Below are 18689 nucleotides of genomic sequence, written 5' to 3' on the forward strand. Positions count from 1 at the left end.
GGTACGCACTGAAAAAAAAGCATCATTAGAGCATGTTAAAACTATTAATATTATATTCATCAGATAGTTCTATCAATTTTGCACAAACCCATTATTGACTACACATTTTTAAATTTGCTTGGACATAATTAACACATTCAATACTACAAGACTGAATATTCTTATTCTCATGGGAAGGCACAGATTTACTTTGACCATTCTCATTCTCCCCATTAGAAGTTGGGAGGGGAGGGCAGTGATGATGATGTTTGGGGGGGGGGGGGGTAGGGTAGTAGACAGAGACAAGGGAGAATATTCTTCCAGTGCACTAGTTAAGACCACATGAAGCAAACTCAAACCTCGAAGAAGAGTTTGTATATGTGTTACATATCCTATCATTAAATTTTGCCATAAGACCCATAAGCAATTCAACTTCTTTTACTGGTGCAGTTGGTACATGCTACTTGACAACAAGTAGTCTCAAGTACTAATGTTTTATTTAGAACTGTGACAAAGTATTGTTATTTAATTAAAGTTAAGGGCAATAGTTGAAAAGACTGACCTCTCTTTGATCATTATCAAGGTGTAAGTGTTCTGTGTGCTGCTTTTGCCGATCCTTTCGTCTCCACTGGGCAGGGGCACTCCTCTTCACCCACCTTAAAAGAGAGAGCTAGCACATTGTAGGAACGTAACAAGGCATAAAATTGCAAATTCAGATTTAAATTAATGCAGAAAGTGATGAGCAATTTTATTATTGCTCCATCTGGATGCTTCCAAATCTTTTCTTCATAAACTCTCAAGGAATTCTGACCATTTCAGTCTTTCTAGTCTAATCCACTAGACTTGCAGTATACAAACACCAGAGTCTAAATTTAACAGTGCTTTAAACCCAAAAAAAGGTTAGAGAATTTTAAGAAAAATAATCACAATCCTATTGTGGTTAAATAAGTTTTGTTTTAAAATTTGTCATTGTCATCTTCTTCTGGATCAACACCATCTTTTTATTTGGCAATCTCTGGGAAAACAGAATTCTATTCATTTATGTGGGTTCCAAGATGACCAATGCAGAAAGCATAGATTCTGCAGGTGTCCGACAGGACAGGTAAGCAAGCAGTTTATGGGGCATTCCTTCCACCACCTTTGCAAGGTTCTGACTGTTCTCAGCACATTGATCTCAATACCATCTAGATTTCTCCTCCTTCACATTGAGCAACCATGGCCTAGAAATTCAAGGTGTCAATGGAGAAACTGAATTACTTAAAGGCGACTTGGGCCACATTATTTAATCTTTTGCTCTATTGGTTCAGTCAGATCTCATGACAATTATTGAATACCATATTTCTCAGATTATGAGTGATAATCGTCTTCTTTGGAGATCTCGCTGCAGATCCACATGTAGTTCTGCTTATTAAATCCTATTATTTCCCCATGGAACTTGTCTACTTTATGTTTTCATCCCTCGTTCAGCCTCCTTCTACTCACTATCACACATCTTCCCGTGTTTATTTCCTATTCCTGGTCTCAGCCATCTTCTCAACTGAGACAAGTGCAGGTAAACCTTGTGACCCCAATTCCACCTACTCTATACTTGGATCCTTATTTAAAAAGATCTAAAATATGCCAATTCAGTTCATTTCCTCTCATTTACTCCATTAGATACATTCTCAAGAACTCCAGTAAATTAAATATGGTTGTATACCATGTTGCCTCTGCATAAATCACATTACTATTTTCCAAGTCTGTTGACAAAATATACTTTTCCCTAAATTCCACTACTTTCCCCAACCATCAATCTCAAGCTAACTGGAGTGTACTTTTTTTGCTTTGTTTCTCCTTCCTTTCTCAAACCATGATATTACATTCCCAATTGACATAAAACATTCCAAAACCAAGAGAATCTTGCAAGATGACAACCAGATCATTCATTACCTCTATAGCCATCATAAACATGGAAACAAGCCCTTCAGTATCTACAAACATTCAGTATCTAACAATTTTGAGGCTTATTAACTTCTCTAGTTGCATTTCTTAATTGTCTCTTCTTGGTTTCCACCAGAGCCTTTGTTCTCCAATATTTCTGGGGAGCTCTGAGTTGCCTTCTATGTTTAATTCTTCTGTTATTTTCTTTTCTATTTTTGATAGCAATGAAATCTGAGCCAATCTAGTACAAAGTCAGGCATGTATTACATACTAATCAATGAAAAAGTCATGAAAATGTTCAACAGGTCAGATCAAATCAGTAGTCAAAAAAATACAGGAAAGAAAATAGGCCTTTAAAAAAAGAACAAACAAGTTACTCCAGGGTCTTGTGTTTCTGTGTGAAGTTTCTGATGAGCTGAACTTATTCAGAATATGGAAACAGTAAACAAGTAGGTTAATTTCCGCTGCACTTACATCAGACAAACTTACTTGTTACTGGCTGGTGAAGAGGAAAGCACATCTGACTGTAGTTTCGGGAAGAATCCAGATTCATACTTTCCCTGGCCAATTTTCATATCTAGGAGGTGAGGGTGTACTGCAGTATGGTCAATTTTTGCAAGTCGCAGCTCAATTGCCTTCTCTGAAGAACACATTTCAAATCAAAAGTTGTTTTTGATTACTGTATTGCATTAGCACAAAAAAAACAAGATTTTTCTACTGCCCAATGGATGATTAGAAAAGTAACCCTGTAATAATTTATTGAATCATAATGCAATCAAGGCAACTATTTGTGAAATCTGAATACAAGTACCCCATGCAATTACATTTTCAATGGATTATTATTAAGTTAAAATTCTCCAAAAATATTTATTTTGTAATAGCAATTAATAAGACCAGATTATCCATGCAAAACAGTGATGATCTTTGGTGTTTTCTTAGAGGATCAATTTCATATTTCATTTGATAGAACAAGCAACCTGAGAAACTTAAGTTATAATATTACATTCCATGGAAGATGTTCTTGAAAAAATTGAGGAATTTCAGAGGTAAAATGTTCTAGAAGATGCAGTACTGGACATGAAACCCCAAATAATAACAGATCCAGTCTTCAACTATGAGAAATAGCTTATCCTGGTGAATGTAATAAGAGAAAAATGCTTTCAAACCTACAACATTTTATAATTGAAGAACACGATTTTTTTTGTGCCCAAGTCAATGATTTTCTCCTGAGCACTGTAACCTGATAAGGTTTAATTAACTTCATTGCCATTTGTATAACACAGCTGCATGCAAACTGTGTTGGCTACATTTCAAATATTTAATTGTAAGTGCAGCATTTGGCACATATCTGGAGAAGTGATAAGACATTATGTAATTGTCATACATTTCTACCCAGTGACTGTTGCTGCAAAACAAAATGTATGCAAGCGTCAAATGAGAACTGATAACTGCCTTGAACAGTAATGATCCCCACAATCAGAAAACAGGAAAATATTTACTTGGGGAGGAGACCAAAGCTGAGAGAGATCGGCACCCTAAGGGGAGAGACAAACACCTTGAAAGGAGAGATAGAAGAAAAAACTAGAGGAGATAGAAGGAAGACTTGTTTGCCAAATATGAACAAGAAAATGAAGTGAAGAAAGAAATCTAAGCAGACAGCAAGAAACCTTTTCTATCATTCAAACAACCAATAGAAAATTTTGATTAATCGTTTATCTTAGAATTGTTCAGATTTTTTGTTATCCATTCAGGCTGCATATTGACAGCCTTCATGATTTATTGAGGAATTTTATAGTAAAAATATACATTTTCATGCCATCACTCCCCCCCATCCACATAGTTCAGTGTCAAATTTAGTTTGTATAATTTGATACCGCATTCCAACCAACATTTCTTAATTAATGTTTCTTGTTCTCAAGTTTTTCTTCAAATAAGTTAACAGATCAGAATTCTGCAGCAACTGGTTAAATCATTAGGATGCTCCTAAACTACAGCTTTAATACAAGGTTGTTAAACTGAAATATTAATTGCCTTTTTCTCGCCACAGATGCTGTGTGACCTACTGACCACTGCCAGCATTTTCTGTTTGTTTTGAGAGTGCTAAATTTTCTTTGATCACATCGGAAATAAATAATTACAACCAGGAATATAGAAGTTTAGGAATTTTGATGCATACAGTGCATAATAGGATTGGAGAAAATGGTCAGAAGAAAAACTGATCCATCTTGAAACAAGCCTTGAGTTCATTTGTTTCAATTACATTACATTAAAAACTTTATCGTTAATAAATCCAAGACTCAATTTCACTAATCAGCACAAACATTAATTTTTCTTCATTCTTCTTGCATACTCTTTATACATCAGGTTTAAAGTCAGTGGCAGCTCAAACCCCTTCATCACTAAGGACCACTCAATGAAAAATTAATTCATTTACGGGTGACCTCTGCCATAGATGTTATTGTGCCTTGTTATTTGCAAACTCACCTACAATTAAAACACCACCAAGTTCTTCAACAATAGATTCCTAGAACCTGAAGTATAAACAACACATTTGATAACTAATCTTTCATGATTTCACTACTGATTTTGTTGGCCTTGTCTGGATTTACTACTGATCTGTCCATTAGAACTAATATATTCTGCCTATCAGGACAAGGTTAGACTCTTTTGTTCCTGCAACCTCCCCCCAATACCCCTACAGGGCCAAGATCAGCTCTTTTAAGAGTGGTAAATACCCAAAGGGCAAAACTTGCATTTGACATTCCACAGAACTCCACTGAAACTACTCCACGACAAAGAATTGAAGATTAGTTTTTTTGAAGATTATGTATTTCACTGAGAACACATTAGGGAGATATTCTCAAACATTTTTTAAAAAGCTAACTATGCACAGAAATTAATTTTTATGTAATTTTTCACTAAAATGCAAATGTGAGATTATGTGGAAAATACACGATTTTTGGTTCTAGACAGAATAACAGGATGGTTATTGTGTATACACCCATGACTTTTAATATGTTTTCATGAGGTAGAAAATGAGGTTATAAAGGATGCAATGTCTTAAGATTGTGAGAAGGTTTACAAAAACAAATTTAAGTCAGACTTTCTAAACCTTTCTTTCCTCTCAGATTGTTAAGTAGTAAACTTGGGAAAGAGAAATTAAAATTTTTAAAAAAACTCAGTTTATTGCTGTCTTACAAGAAGAGTGTTATTTTACATTCTGCACATCATGGAATGCAAATATGTAACTAAAAATACTAGTTGAATGGCATCTTCTCTTCTCATTTACACCAACAGGGAGGAAATAAGGGATCCTGAGAACCCACACTCAGTAATACAGGAACAGCTTCTCCTTTGCCATCATGAACACACCTCATTATTTCTTGACTTTGCATTATTTATTTTGTAATTTATTGTATTTTTATTTCTTTGCACTGTACTGCCGGTGTAAAAAACAAATGTCACATCAGACAACACAGTGATAATAAACCCGATTCTGATTCTGATCTGTGACGGAAAGAAATTGTTGACGTACTGGATTGAAACTCATCAGGGTTTTAACCCAAGATATCAACAATTCCTTTATCCCTCACAGATGCTGTTTGGTCTGCTGACTTCTTTCAGCAGATTGTTTGTTGCTCCAGGTTCCAACATCTGTCGTCTTTAAGCTTTATCTTAAATTAGAGAACCTCTTTGCTCGACTCCATTATCTTTATCATGATCCAGCTGAGAAGCTGACTGCAGAATGTGCAGGTAAAAATAGGGAATGCCAGGTGTCAAAGCATCAGACAGCATTGATACCAGATGTATCAATCTGTTCTCTGTATAGGTTTAATTTATGCTGATGAGTTCAAATTGTGTTGACAGATTAATAATCAGGTAGAAATTACTGAACAACAACACACACAAAATGCTGGTGGAACACAGCAGGCCAGGCAGCATCTATAGGGAGAAGTGCTGTCGACGTTTTGGGCCGAAACCCTTCTACAGGACTAACCGAAAGGAAAGATAGTAAGAGATTTGAAAGTGGTGGGGGGGGGGGGGGGGGGGGAAATGCGAAATGATAGGAGAAGACCGGAGGGGGTGGGATGAAGCCAAGAGCTGGAAAGGTGATTGGTGAAAGTGATACAGAGCTGGAGAAGGGAAAGGATCATGGGACAGGAGGCCTCAGGAGAAAGAAGGGAAGTGGGGGGAGCACCAGAGGGAGATGGAGAACAGGCAAACAACTAATTATGTCAGGGATGGGGTAAGAAGGTGAGGAGGGGCATTAACGGAAGTTAGAGAAGTCAATGTTCATGCCATCAGGTTGGAGGCTACCCTGGCCTGCTGTGTTCCACCAGCATTTTGTGTGTGTTGTTGTAGAAATTACTGAATATGTATTTTCACAGTAATTCTATACACAATTAAGGTAAGACCAAAATCCACAACAGACAACTGAAATGTGGAACGCAAGCACAAAACAGCCCAAACATTGCACTTCCCACAGCAACACATGCCAACCTCATCAACAATGCCTAGATTCCAAACGTAAAAACAACATCTTTACCTGCTGAGTCAATAGTGGTACACTTCTGATACATTGATGTACGCAGTGTTGGCGTCCTAACATTCAAAGTTCTTATTTTGTCAACTCTGGTATCAAACACCCTCAAAATTTGGTCTTTATCATCATCGTCATGACACATTATCTTATTGTCAATGAATGACGCAAACATTTGAGTTTCAAGAAATCTGGACAGAAATGGCAGATAGGGTTCAGGCTGGTCTGAAAGGAAAGAAGCCTGTAAAGAAACCAAATCAATATCAATATTCAATGATCAATGAGAAATGAAAGAACTTTTTTGACTTTACAAATAATCATTATTCAAACTTTGTCTGGAGTTCTCATGCCATGTTCTAACTTTTGCGAATCTATGCTAATAATGTCATGTCCATATGCAAAAAAAATGAATTACTCGATAGCTCTGGATAGCAAAGATTCCTGGAATTGTACAATTAAATGACTTATTTTGAGAACTATTAGCTACTATGAAACTTTTCCTTTGTGTTAGCACATACATATATACCAAAAAAAGCAGCACACTGACATGACACTTAAAGCTTCGTGGATCTAGAGACACAGGTTCAATAACAGTGCAGCACTAGACACCCTCCCTACAACAACATGGGTTTTTCCTCAGTATTCCAATTTCCTCTTGTACTCCACAGATTCACGGTGAACTGGCCACTGTAAAACACCCCTAGTGTGTAGGTGAGTGATAGAATCTGCAGGGAGCTGATAGGAAAGTGGGGAGAATCAAAACCAGGATTATTGTAGAATTAATGAGCTCCACCAATTTATTTATACAACAATGTCCTGGCTTGAACGTGCAGAAACTGTTAAGTACAGTTGCTTCTGTTCATATTAATTTTGTTGAAATTCTTTCCTCTCCTCCAAAACAAAATCTGTGATATTACACATGTTAAAACAAAGAAATAACTAAATACTTAGCCTCAAAGCTTCTTGAGAAAAGGAGTATTTTTGGCAAAGGTATAGAAGCTATTAAAAGAAAACAAAAGATACAGAAATAAATCCTAAAGGCCCTGTCATGATTCCTTTTCAATTTAGGACACTATAACTGGAACAGTGATTAATTACTAGAAAACTAGGAAAATAAACAGAGAAAGAAAATCTGAGGAAGATTCGACACCATGTTTACAATCAGCTATAGATTTTGATGCATTCTTTCAGACACCATTTAAGTAGTGCAGGTCCTCCACAGGTAGGACAGGACGCCATTCCTGAGAACTGATTGTTACCCAAACAATTTGCAAGTCAGTTGCCGGCAATATATGCAAATGAAAACAAGGGCCACTAGGAGCAAGGTGTAGTTAAACCAATGCATTTAATTCAACCAGATATTCCACAAACCAAGTTGCCACATGGCAGAAACTGCCTGCTGCCTTGGAGCAGCCAGCAGATCCATCCCATGAGTCTCCCAAACACCGTTCATATGTATGGACAGTACACAAGTTGGGCCTCCATTACCTGAGGAGGACCTGCACTTTGAAAGCAGCAAGCTTTGCATCTTTAGACCTTAACCCACCTTATCAAAGTTCTGCATTTGTTCCCGATTATTGAACCAGGATTCCTTGTCCTGGCTGGGCTGAATTACAAATACCTCATAATCAGCAAACATCTGGGTAAAGCGATTGGCAAAGACTTCTCTGATCTGGATGTTTAGCTGATGAATCTTCAGCTCTTCCTCGTCACAATGAACCTTCAAATCTTTGTTACTTCCAGATTCTTCTCTCACTTCCAACTGGAAAAATAACAGAAAATCCATCATACTCAACAGACTGTGACGAAAGAGGGGTAAGAATTAACTGGAGGTTGCCCATCTGACTTGCTCTATGGATTTACCTTTTGATAGTGACAAAAACCCTTTTTAAAATAAAACAATCCTTTTGGAGAAATCAGAGCAGAAACAGTTAAAATCATCACCTACAATTTACTACCATATCATGTATGACGAAATAAGATCCTTAAATGACAATAATTTTTCCATTCGGTTTGAACACTTAGCTTACAGCCAAAGCTTACTTCAAAGCACTAATCAAGACATCATCCTAATAAATGGACAGATATACAACAAGTTTAGGAGGAGCCCCCTCTCCTCTTCTTCTATTCCCCACCCTGCTCTTTTACCTCTTCTCACCCGCCTACCACTCACCACACCCCCCCAAGTGCCCCTCCTCCCTTCCCTTTCACCTATCAGATTCCTTCATCACCAGTACTTTACCTTTCCCACCCACCTACCTGGCTTCACCTATCACCTTCCAGTTATCCTCCTTCCCCTCACCCCACCTTTTTATTCTGGTATCATCCCCCTTCCTTTCCGGTCCTGAAGAAGGGTCTCGACTTAAAATGCCAGTTGCTTATTCATTCATAGCCTGACCTGTTGAGTTCTTCCAGCATTTTATGTGTATTGCCATACAATAAATTTATCTACTTATTATTGAGGCTATATTAAACAACCTGTATCAAAAATTTAATATGAAGCTTGACTAAATCATTTCATCATTTCTTAATGAAATATTTTGTGCACTTTGAATTTTGCAGATCAAGGAAAATGGACATTATCTTCACGGGTAGGAAAGAGATGAAATAAGAAACAATTTTAAAATTACCTAACTGCTGAAAAAGCAATTTTCTTCAACCAATACCATTGAATTAACATTTGGAATTATGCTTAGAATGAATTAGAATGATTCCTAAAATGACAGAAATTGGTAAATACATTTATTACACTGGACATTTAAGATTTTGCTTCTTGAATATGTTTGGGTATATTTCATGGATTTTGAGCTGATCATAAAAATCACCATGTAATTTCCCTATCACGCACCATTTTTTTATTGAAATCACCTATATTTGTTATTTCAATTCATAATTCAAGTCAATAAAAATGTTGCCCACAATGTAAACATGATTGGGCATGCTTAGGCAGGGCAAATGCTGCATGGCAGGATAGATTTTAAAAAGGCTATAAATTTCCATGAAGAGTTTTGCTATTTGAGACAGGTGTTTCCCAAAATAACTAATGCTAAGATTAAGCTACAAAGCAAACAGGTCATCAATGACAGGCAATTCAAAGAATTTCTAGTAGGACTGATGAAAAATCAGATGGAAGGCATTCAAGGACATTGCTGAAAATTTTCTTGGCAACTACAGAGCCCCAAACTACATGCAGCTGGTTGATAATATGCTTTAAGCACTAAACCATGAAATGCAACATGTTACTAAAGATTGATTTTCAGTATTCCCACTTAGACCCCTTCCCTGCAAATCTTGGCAGCTGTCAGTGACAAGCATGGTACAAGGTTTCACCAGGACCTTGTGGTCATGGAGAAACGGTATCAAGGCAAGTGGAATCCATTGATGCTGGCTGATTATTGTTGGACACTTAAGCAAGGAGCCTCAAACACCGACTATAAATGAAAAGCATCAACAAAACGTTTTTAGCTTAATCGAACTATTGCAAAGCATCAGCACCGTTATGCAATTAAATACATTAGGTTCAATAAAAGTTAATTTGTTTCTCCAAATTCTCACATGATACAAATAGTCTTAAATTCTATTTGTGTTCAGCTTCAAGCAGCCTATCATAAACAAAAAAAGTATTCTGAGGAAGCAATGCTTTTGAAAAAGATTGCCGTCCAGTGTTACTGTCACAGGTACTTAAGTACAGTGAAAAACTTGTCTTGCATACCGTCCACACAAGTCAATTCATTACAACAGTGCACTGAGGTAGTACAAGATAAAACAATAACAGAGTGCAGAATAAAGTTACAATACAAAGAAAGTGCAGTGCAGGTAGACAATAATGTGCACCGTTACAATGAGCTCAAGAATCCAACTTATTGTACCAGGAAACCATTCAAGTCTTATAACACCGGAACGGAAGCTACCCTTGAGCCTGCTGGTACGTGTTTCCAGGATTTTATATCTTCTACTGATGGGACAGGGGAGAAGAGAGAATGCCAGGGCAGGTGGAATCCTTGATTATGCTGTCTATCTCACTGAAGCTGCGAGAACTGTAGACAAGAGTCCATGGAGGGGAGGCTGGTTTCTGTGATACACTGAGCTGTGCCCACAACTCTCCGCTGTTTCCTGTGGTTGTGAATCAAGCAGTGGCCATTACAACTGTGACGTATCCAGGTAGAATGTTTCTCATGTTGCATCAATAAAAAAAATAGATGAGGGAAAAGAGGCAAGCCTTCAGCCTCCTGAGGAAGGAGAAGCACTGGTGAACTTTCTTGGCTGTGGCATCAATATTGTTCAGACCTGGGCAAGCCAACCTCAACCTCAGCACCACTGATGTAAACAGGAGCATGTGCTCCACCCCCCCCCCACCCCCCAAGGAGTTGTTGAGTTCCAGTAGAATCATGCTGAATTCAGTGTTTTTACAGCCATGAAACAATCCATTTCTCTGGTAGCTTTTAAATTAAAGGCTTTCTTAGTTGTCCATTGTATGCAGCAGGCTAGAATTATATTCACAATGGAAACTGGCAATTTTCCAGGACTACGGAAATGGAGAACAGATCGTTTACAAACACCGGCATTAAATACAATTTGCAGATCATGGCTGTGACTAAAATTTCATACTGATTAAATGATAAAATAACATACGTACTTATAAGCAAATGAGAACTTTATGGATAATTTTTGACAAATTCCATTCAATCTTTCTGAATTGGCCCTTACAAGGAATTTGCATTTTGATGCCAAAAGCACAATCATTAGAAATTAAACAGGCTTTAAATTAGCCTCCAAAACTGAATGATGAACTCATGGAATGACACACTTCATTCTACTGACAACTCTAATGTCAACAGCATTATTGCCTCTTGTTCTTCGCACTTTGTTCCAACCAGCATGGCTTTCAAACCACACCTGTCCTCCACTAAGCCGTCAGTAATCACACAAAGTACCATCGGCACCAGTCCTCCTCCGGCAATTCAAGTGCAAAAATGGGTAAACGGTGGCATGTGTGTCAGAGCCAAGGTAACACACAAATATAAAATACTTTAGGAACATTACTGGATGGTGATGAGGAATAGAAACAGCTAATTTTATTCTCCTAAATTAAAGGGTGCCACGATTAATTAAGAATTCCCTCTATTACCCCAAGTATGATCCACTGACTGTGACAAGCTGCATCACATTTACAGCCCTATCATTCAATTCTATAATGAACAAGGTATGTTTCAAGAGAGGTAACCGAGGAAAGCAAACAATAGAAAATTGGTCGTCATCTACCACTAAAATGAAGTGGAAATGAGTACACAATAGATCGGGTCAATAGTGAGAGTCTCCTTTCCAGGGGAGATATGTCAAACACTAAAGACTTTAGTCTAGAGCAGGGGTTCCCAACCCTATTTATGCCATGAACCAGTATCATTAACCAAAGGGTCCATGGACCCCAGGTTAGGAACCCCTGGTCGAGAGGGAGAAAGTTTGAGGAAATGTGCAGAGGTTGTGATGGAAGCAGATACAAAAGTGGCATTTGAGCAGTATTTAGACTGACACATTAATATGACAGGAATTGCAAGAGATAAATCATGTGTAAGCAGATGGGATCAGTTTACTTTAGCATCATGGTTGGCACAGTCAAGATGTGAAAGGTCCTGTTCCTGTGGTGTATTGTTTTAAATTCCATATAAAAATTGCAGAGAGGAAAATAACAGCCCTCGATAAAAAATGAGATATATTTATAGCAGAGAAATGGAGGAAGTACTTCTTAAAAGCTGAGGCCATTTTTATACTGTTAAAAAAGCTAAGCATGAATTCTTTTTTAAAAATTGGCCAGAAAATGGTGTTCTCTTCCAACAAGTTCCTTAACAGAAACAGTTCCAGTAGCCTGTGATATTGCTCTGTACATCAATACAAAAAGAGTAACTTTTGCATTTATAAGTAAACATTGATAATTTAATATATATTCCTCTATTGCAGTAAGTACGATAATTTTACATACACTTGTTACGATAAAATTTCCAACAGAAACACACAATTTTGCAATATAATGAAACATTAACTGTGAAAGTCATGACATGACACAATGGTAAAAAAAGTAAAAGATATTCTTAGCAGCATCCTCCAACTTCTTACCCATAAAACTTCACTCAATTATTTGCACAGGACAAGTAGTATAAGCCATAGTCACACAGCACAAATAACAAAGTTATATTTTCATTCTTACATGCACATACCGAGCATGTGACACTGGCTAATGGAATCAAAAATTTGAACAGTGAGCACACCACTATTTGTTACAAATTTGCTGCAAGACAGAAGAATTACTATTGGCTGTCACATTTTGTAATCAAGTTTGAGTATTAATAAATTCAATAGGAGAGTTTGAAGAACCAAGTTCCACTTTCTACAATATAACAACAGCACACCAATAGTAGGATCATAAAAGTAAAATATTAAATGGCTTATGTTTATTTCACATTTTGTTCAGTTTCAAATATACTTAGTCTGTTTTGTTTTCAGAAAATTAACATAAACCAATGGAAAATTGGTCTTTACATAAACTGGTTTAAATGGAATGCAAGTCTAGAAATTCAACCAAAAAGCTGTGTTGGACAAGCAATGAAGGGGGATGCCAAAGACCATCAGCCATGAACACTAAATGCAAACTTCAGCTATGCCTGGCGCCAACTGTTAACAATTAAAGAACAATATTTCCCCCCGCCTAAAATGTGCCACCTAGTAGCATGTCTCATGGCTGCTTTTTGGGTTGTTTTAGCTAGAAAATAAAGGGATCTGCAGTGGCTCCAGGGTAGATCAGGCATTTGTTGTGGCCTGGGGGCAGTAATTGAGCCAGTGAGATAGGCAAGTGATTTTTGGAACTTAGGTGAGGAAGCTGGGGTAAACCTAGGTTTGAATCAGACCAAGTTCAAGGTGAGCAGCAGGGAAAGACAGAGCAATAGGTGAGATTGGAATACATCAGAACATCTGTAGATTGCAGGTGGCGGGAATAGTAATGAGCCCTGAAAGACACACTGTAAGAGCTTCCTTGAAAAGATTCTAGTCCTTTGCCACATTGGGAAGACCAAGCTGACAATGAAGCATCTGTGGTTTCACTTGGAACAACACATACTCAGTTCTCCCAGAATGCTCCAAATGGTATAATGACACTTCTGATCCAATACACCAAGCCTGAAAAATGTTTCAGGGTGCCAGTCTGATTGATACCCAGACCTGCAGAGTTAACCTTCTTGACTGACAGAAAACAACTTGGGAAACGTCACTAACATTTTATTTTGGAAAAAGAATGCAGATTTTTTATTTGCACAATACCCAAAACATTAGTCATGATGTGGTTAAATTTCTAGACTAAATTTAACTAATGTGTACTAAGAGTTGCTTTACAAAAGCCCTAACTGGGAAGAAGAGCATCAATCAGCAGTAAGTTGGCAAAGAATAGATTCAAAACCATGAAAGCCAAAAAAATTAATTGGAAATCAGTTACAAGGAAAATAGATAAAAAGTGTTTTCAATTATAGAATAACAAACTCATTTCATACACCAATTAAAAGGTGGTTGAATTTGCACACCAAGTCTCTCATTTTAAAAAAAATTGCTCAAAGACAGAAAATAAATAGCTTTGTAGTTGGGTGGCAAAATTCATAATATTAATTTACCTATAATGAAGAATGTATAACATTTTCTAATACATTAGCAATGCTATACAATCTGATGGTGAAAAGTATTTAAAAAATCCAATACCTACCAGTGTAATGTTAAAGAAAGAGGTTCTCTAATTACAAACCCCATTTCCAAAAAAGTTGGGATATTTTCCAAAATGCAATAAAAACAAAAATCTGTGATATGTTAATTCACGTGAACCTTTATTTAACTGACAAAAGTACAAAGAAAAGATTTTCAATAGTTTTACTGACCAACTTAATTGTATTTTGTAAATATACACAAATTTAGAATTTGATGGCTGCAACACACTCAACAAAAGTTGGGACAGAGGCATGTTGACCATTGTGTTACATTACCTTTCCTTTTAATAACACTTTTTAATCGTTTTGGAACTGTGGATACTAATTGTAGTAGATTTGCAATTGGAAATTTTGTCCATTCTTGCTTGATTTAAGACTTCAGCTGCTCAACAGTCCGTGGTCTCCGTTGTCTGATTCTCCTCTTCATGATGCGCCATACATTTTCAATAGGAGATAGATCTGGACTGGCAACAGGCCAGTCAAGCACACGCAGTCTGTGTCTACAAAGCCACGTTGTTGTAGCCCGTGCAGAACGTGGTCTGGTATTGTCCTGCTGAAATAAGCATGGACATCCCGGGAAGAGACGTCGCCTTGATGGCAACATATGTCTCTCTAAAATCCTAATATACACCTCAGAGTCAATGGTACCTTCACATACATGCAACTCACCCATGCCCTGGGCACTGATGCACCCCCATACTATCACAGATGCTGGCTTTTGCACCTTTTGCTGATAACAATCAGGATGGTCGTTTACATCTTTGGCACGGAGAACTCGACGCCCGTTTTTTCCGAAAACTAGCTGAAATGTGGACTCATCTGACCACAGCATACGGTTCCACAGTCTTTCGGTCCATCTGAGATGAGCTCGGGCCAAGAGAACTCGCCGGCGTTTCTGCATAGAGTTGATGTATGGCTTCCTCCTTGCGTAATACAGTTTCAAGTTGCATTTCTGGACGCAGTGATGGACTGTGTTAAGTGACAATGGTTTTCCAAAGTACTCCCGAGCCCAGGTGGCTATAATTGTCACAGTAGCATGACGGTTTCTTAGGCAGTGCCGCCTGAGGGCTCGAAGATCACACGCATTCAACAGTGGTTTCCGACCTTGCCCTTTACGCACTGAGATGTCTCTGAATCTTTTCACAATATTATGTACTGTAGATGTTGAAAGACCTAAATTCTCTGCAATCTTGCGTTGGGAAATGTTCCTTTTGAACTGACTAACAATTCTCTCACGCATTTTGGCACAAAGGGGTGAGCCACGACCCATCCTTGCTTGCAAAGACTGAGCCTTTGATGGAGCTACTTTTATACCCAGTTATGATACCTCACCTGCTACCAATAAGCCTGCTTAATGTGGAGTCTTCCAAACCGGTGTCACTTGAATATTCTGAGCACTTTTCAATCTTATTTTAACTCTGTCCCAACTTTTGTTGAGTGTGTTGCAGCCATCAAATTCTAAATTTGTGTATATTTACAAAATACAATTAAGTTGGTCAGTAAAACTATTGAAAATCTTTTCTTTGTACTTTTGTCAGTTAAATAAGGGTTCATTTGAATTAACATATCACAGATTTTTGTTTTTATTGCATTTTGGAAAATATCCCAACTTTTCTGGAAATGGGGTTTGTACATAAAGAGTATTAATATAGTTGTAAACCTTTTCCATCAGCTTTCAAAAGCACTTTTGTACTGCTAAATCAGTCTTCAGGCATTAACATACTAATAATTTAATATAATTAGATTTTTCATCTAAATTTTAGCAAGAATAAGCTTATGTTAAGAGTTCACTAAGGAACTTTTCACTGCTTCCACTAAAGTTCATAGGTAGCAGTCATTACAAGACAAACTCAAAAATCTAAATAAGTTAAAAAACAAACCTTTTCTAAACTGACCCCAGTCCTCTTCACAAGAGCCTGCAGTCTTGCCATGGTCTCATTTTCCTTCAGCAATTCGTAAGTGTTCAGTGCTGACCCAGCAACATTTCCGTTCTTCTTATCACAGGCCACATCACTCTCTTTGAAGTCTTTCAGCTTAGAGGCACTTTCACTGCAGTGCAAATTCCCTTCAGGTGGAATACCAAAAGCCATGAGAATTTCAGAGACTTCTTGAATAAATTCCAATTTGTTTGGAAATTGAGGCAAGTCTTCCGGCAACTCAATGAAATGGTTGTCTATATCCACAAAACACAGATTTGCCTGAAAAAGTTAAATATATATTTAGAAAGAGTCAAATTCTTTTTTTTGGTCAGAAATGCAAACCATTATATTGCTGTTAGATAAACAGACACATCCCATTTACCCTTCAAGTCATAAAGAGACTGAAACAGACCAGTTACGTTTTCATGGCCTGCTATAACTTAATCTACTTTCCTAAATCAAGGTCTTTCGGGAAACAAAATCTTCTTGAAATGAATTAGAAGTTTCTCTTACTTTCATCACCCAATACTAGTAATTTCCTCGGTATCACTATGATTGCTATAATTATTGAATTCTCAGGCCTAATGAAAGCTGCAAATCAGACAATAAGTAAAAATTGGTACTCTTTGTTTTTAAAATGCAAGTATAACTTTGTAACAAGTCGATTACTTCCTCACTTTAACAAGATTAAAAGTTACCTTCCCCTTTAAAACAGGGACATACATGTATTTGTTTATATAGCTAACAGGTCAGATTTGTGCCATGGAAAGATTCCAACCTGGATTTTACAATTGTAATGACAATCAAATTGTCACAGTTGGCCTTTCTAATTATCAGTCAAGTTCTTCATGCCTATTAAACTTCATTGGTTGAGAAATCACTTTGCAATACTTCCTCCTACAATGAGTGAATTATTGAAGTGCTCAACAAAAATAGAATAGAATTGAATATTTAATGCAATTTTCTCAGCATAAAAACCTTTGAAAGACATAAACACACAAAATTTTAGATATGGTTGTCCAGCCTCTAGGATCTTATAAACTCTAACTTTATATTTGAGGACTTTGTAATTTCTCTATTTGACAAAAGAAAAATCTGCAGGATTTTAAAAGTGATTACAATTATTTTAAATATTTTATAAACTTCCATATCAAATCTAAATCACATACGTACATCCCAATCATTGATTGGTCTGCAGTTGGATTACAAAACTGACAGTAAAACCCCATTTAGTATTTCTGGGATGAGGGTGAAAGGGAAAGTCCTTGAAAGTTCTGTGATGTGAATGCCTACCGAGCCTGATTGGTGATGCAGGAATGGCATCCAAATGCATAAACGGACAACAGGAATTGTTTATCAATACTAGGGAATAAGAGTGATGGTTGACAGCAGCTAAATCTGGATATTAAGATTTGGAGAATGATCAAACTTGACGACAGATATAATAAAATGTCAAAATATGTATGCATACACATGCCTATCACAACAATGTGACGATGAGTTATTCTCAGCATTGGTTACCCTGGGAAGATGGTGCCAGGGTAGTTTTGATAAACTGGTTTATTATTGAGGTACAGTGAAAAAAACTTGTTTTAGCCTGCTGTCCATAGAGACCATATCATTCCTACATTGCATGAATTAGTACAAGGGAAAATCAATAACAGAATGCAAAATAAAGCTTATAGAGAAAGTGCAGTGCAGTTAGACCATAAGGTGCAAGGCCATAGGAAAGTGGAGCCTTAGGCGCGTGGCCAAGTGGGGGGAGGGGTGGAGTCCGAGAGTATAAGACTCATACTCAGTCGCTTCACGCCATGGAAACCAGCATAAGCACCGGCTTGATGGCTTGGGACAGAGTTTAACTTCAATCATAGGAAAGTAGATTGTGAAGTTAAGAGCCCATCTCAAACCACTCCAGTTATTTAATTAAGAACTTATTTAATTTTGGGGAATTAAGAATCAATTATATTGGTGTGAAATAAAAGGTGGACAAAAAGAATGGCCACTACATTGCAAATATGTCACATGAAAGGAAAACGTGTACTTATGATCAGCCTGGACAATGTTTAAGAAATTTAGCAGATTAAATAGACACTTTGACCAAATTTTAATGCAAGATTTTAACTAAATTCTGTTCTTCAGTCTGCTATGATCCTAACCCAAACTTAACTTCACTCGATTGTTAGAATAGGCTGAGTTAAATTCCTCATAACCAGGCTTTCACTTTGTTTCTCCATGGAATAATTAACTGGATACTGTGTAATGTTAGCAGAGTAGGCAAGTTAGAGATACTCACCTCTTGTGGCAACTCTAACTTGGACCGGTCATCCTGCCCATTGGAATGCAAACCCATCAAGTAAGGAACAGGAGCATCTAAAAAATGAAGCAGCGATGCTGGGAGGATGGGGACATACACATGTTGCCACTGACAGGGAAAGAGTATTGCTGTGATACTTTCTGCTACTGTCATCAGTCTCTGGTAATCTGTTTATTAGCAAAAACACAAAAATAGACAAATTAAATTTTTTATATCTAACACTTAATTGCATTTTTCAGACAATTACTGGGAAACACCATGGTCAAAAGCTATTCTTC

The 18689-nt window shown here is 37.2% G+C and overlaps 1 protein-coding gene across 2 annotated transcripts in view; it reads right to left on the bottom strand.

Annotated features, from left to right (window-relative positions):
- The window catches only part of LOC140729608 (DENN domain-containing protein 5A), a 156671-nt gene that overhangs the window by 55155 nt on the left and 82827 nt on the right, over positions 1-18689 (bottom strand). For both annotated transcript variants that reach the window (XM_073049568.1, XM_073049567.1), the window contains 6 exons: positions 18391-18578; positions 16059-16376; positions 7986-8201; positions 6446-6680; positions 2389-2539; positions 542-635 (listed from right to left, as the gene is read on the bottom strand). In XM_073049568.1, coding sequence (XP_072905669.1) covers positions 542-635; positions 2389-2539; positions 6446-6680; positions 7986-8201; positions 16059-16376; positions 18391-18578 — 1202 coding nt within the window. The remainder of the gene's footprint in view (positions 1-541; positions 636-2388; positions 2540-6445; positions 6681-7985; positions 8202-16058; positions 16377-18390; positions 18579-18689) is intronic.

This window comes from Hemitrygon akajei, chromosome 6 (genome assembly GCF_048418815.1).
Source record: "Hemitrygon akajei chromosome 6, sHemAka1.3, whole genome shotgun sequence".
In the NCBI taxonomy this organism is placed as follows: Eukaryota; Metazoa; Chordata; class Chondrichthyes; order Myliobatiformes; family Dasyatidae; genus Hemitrygon; species Hemitrygon akajei.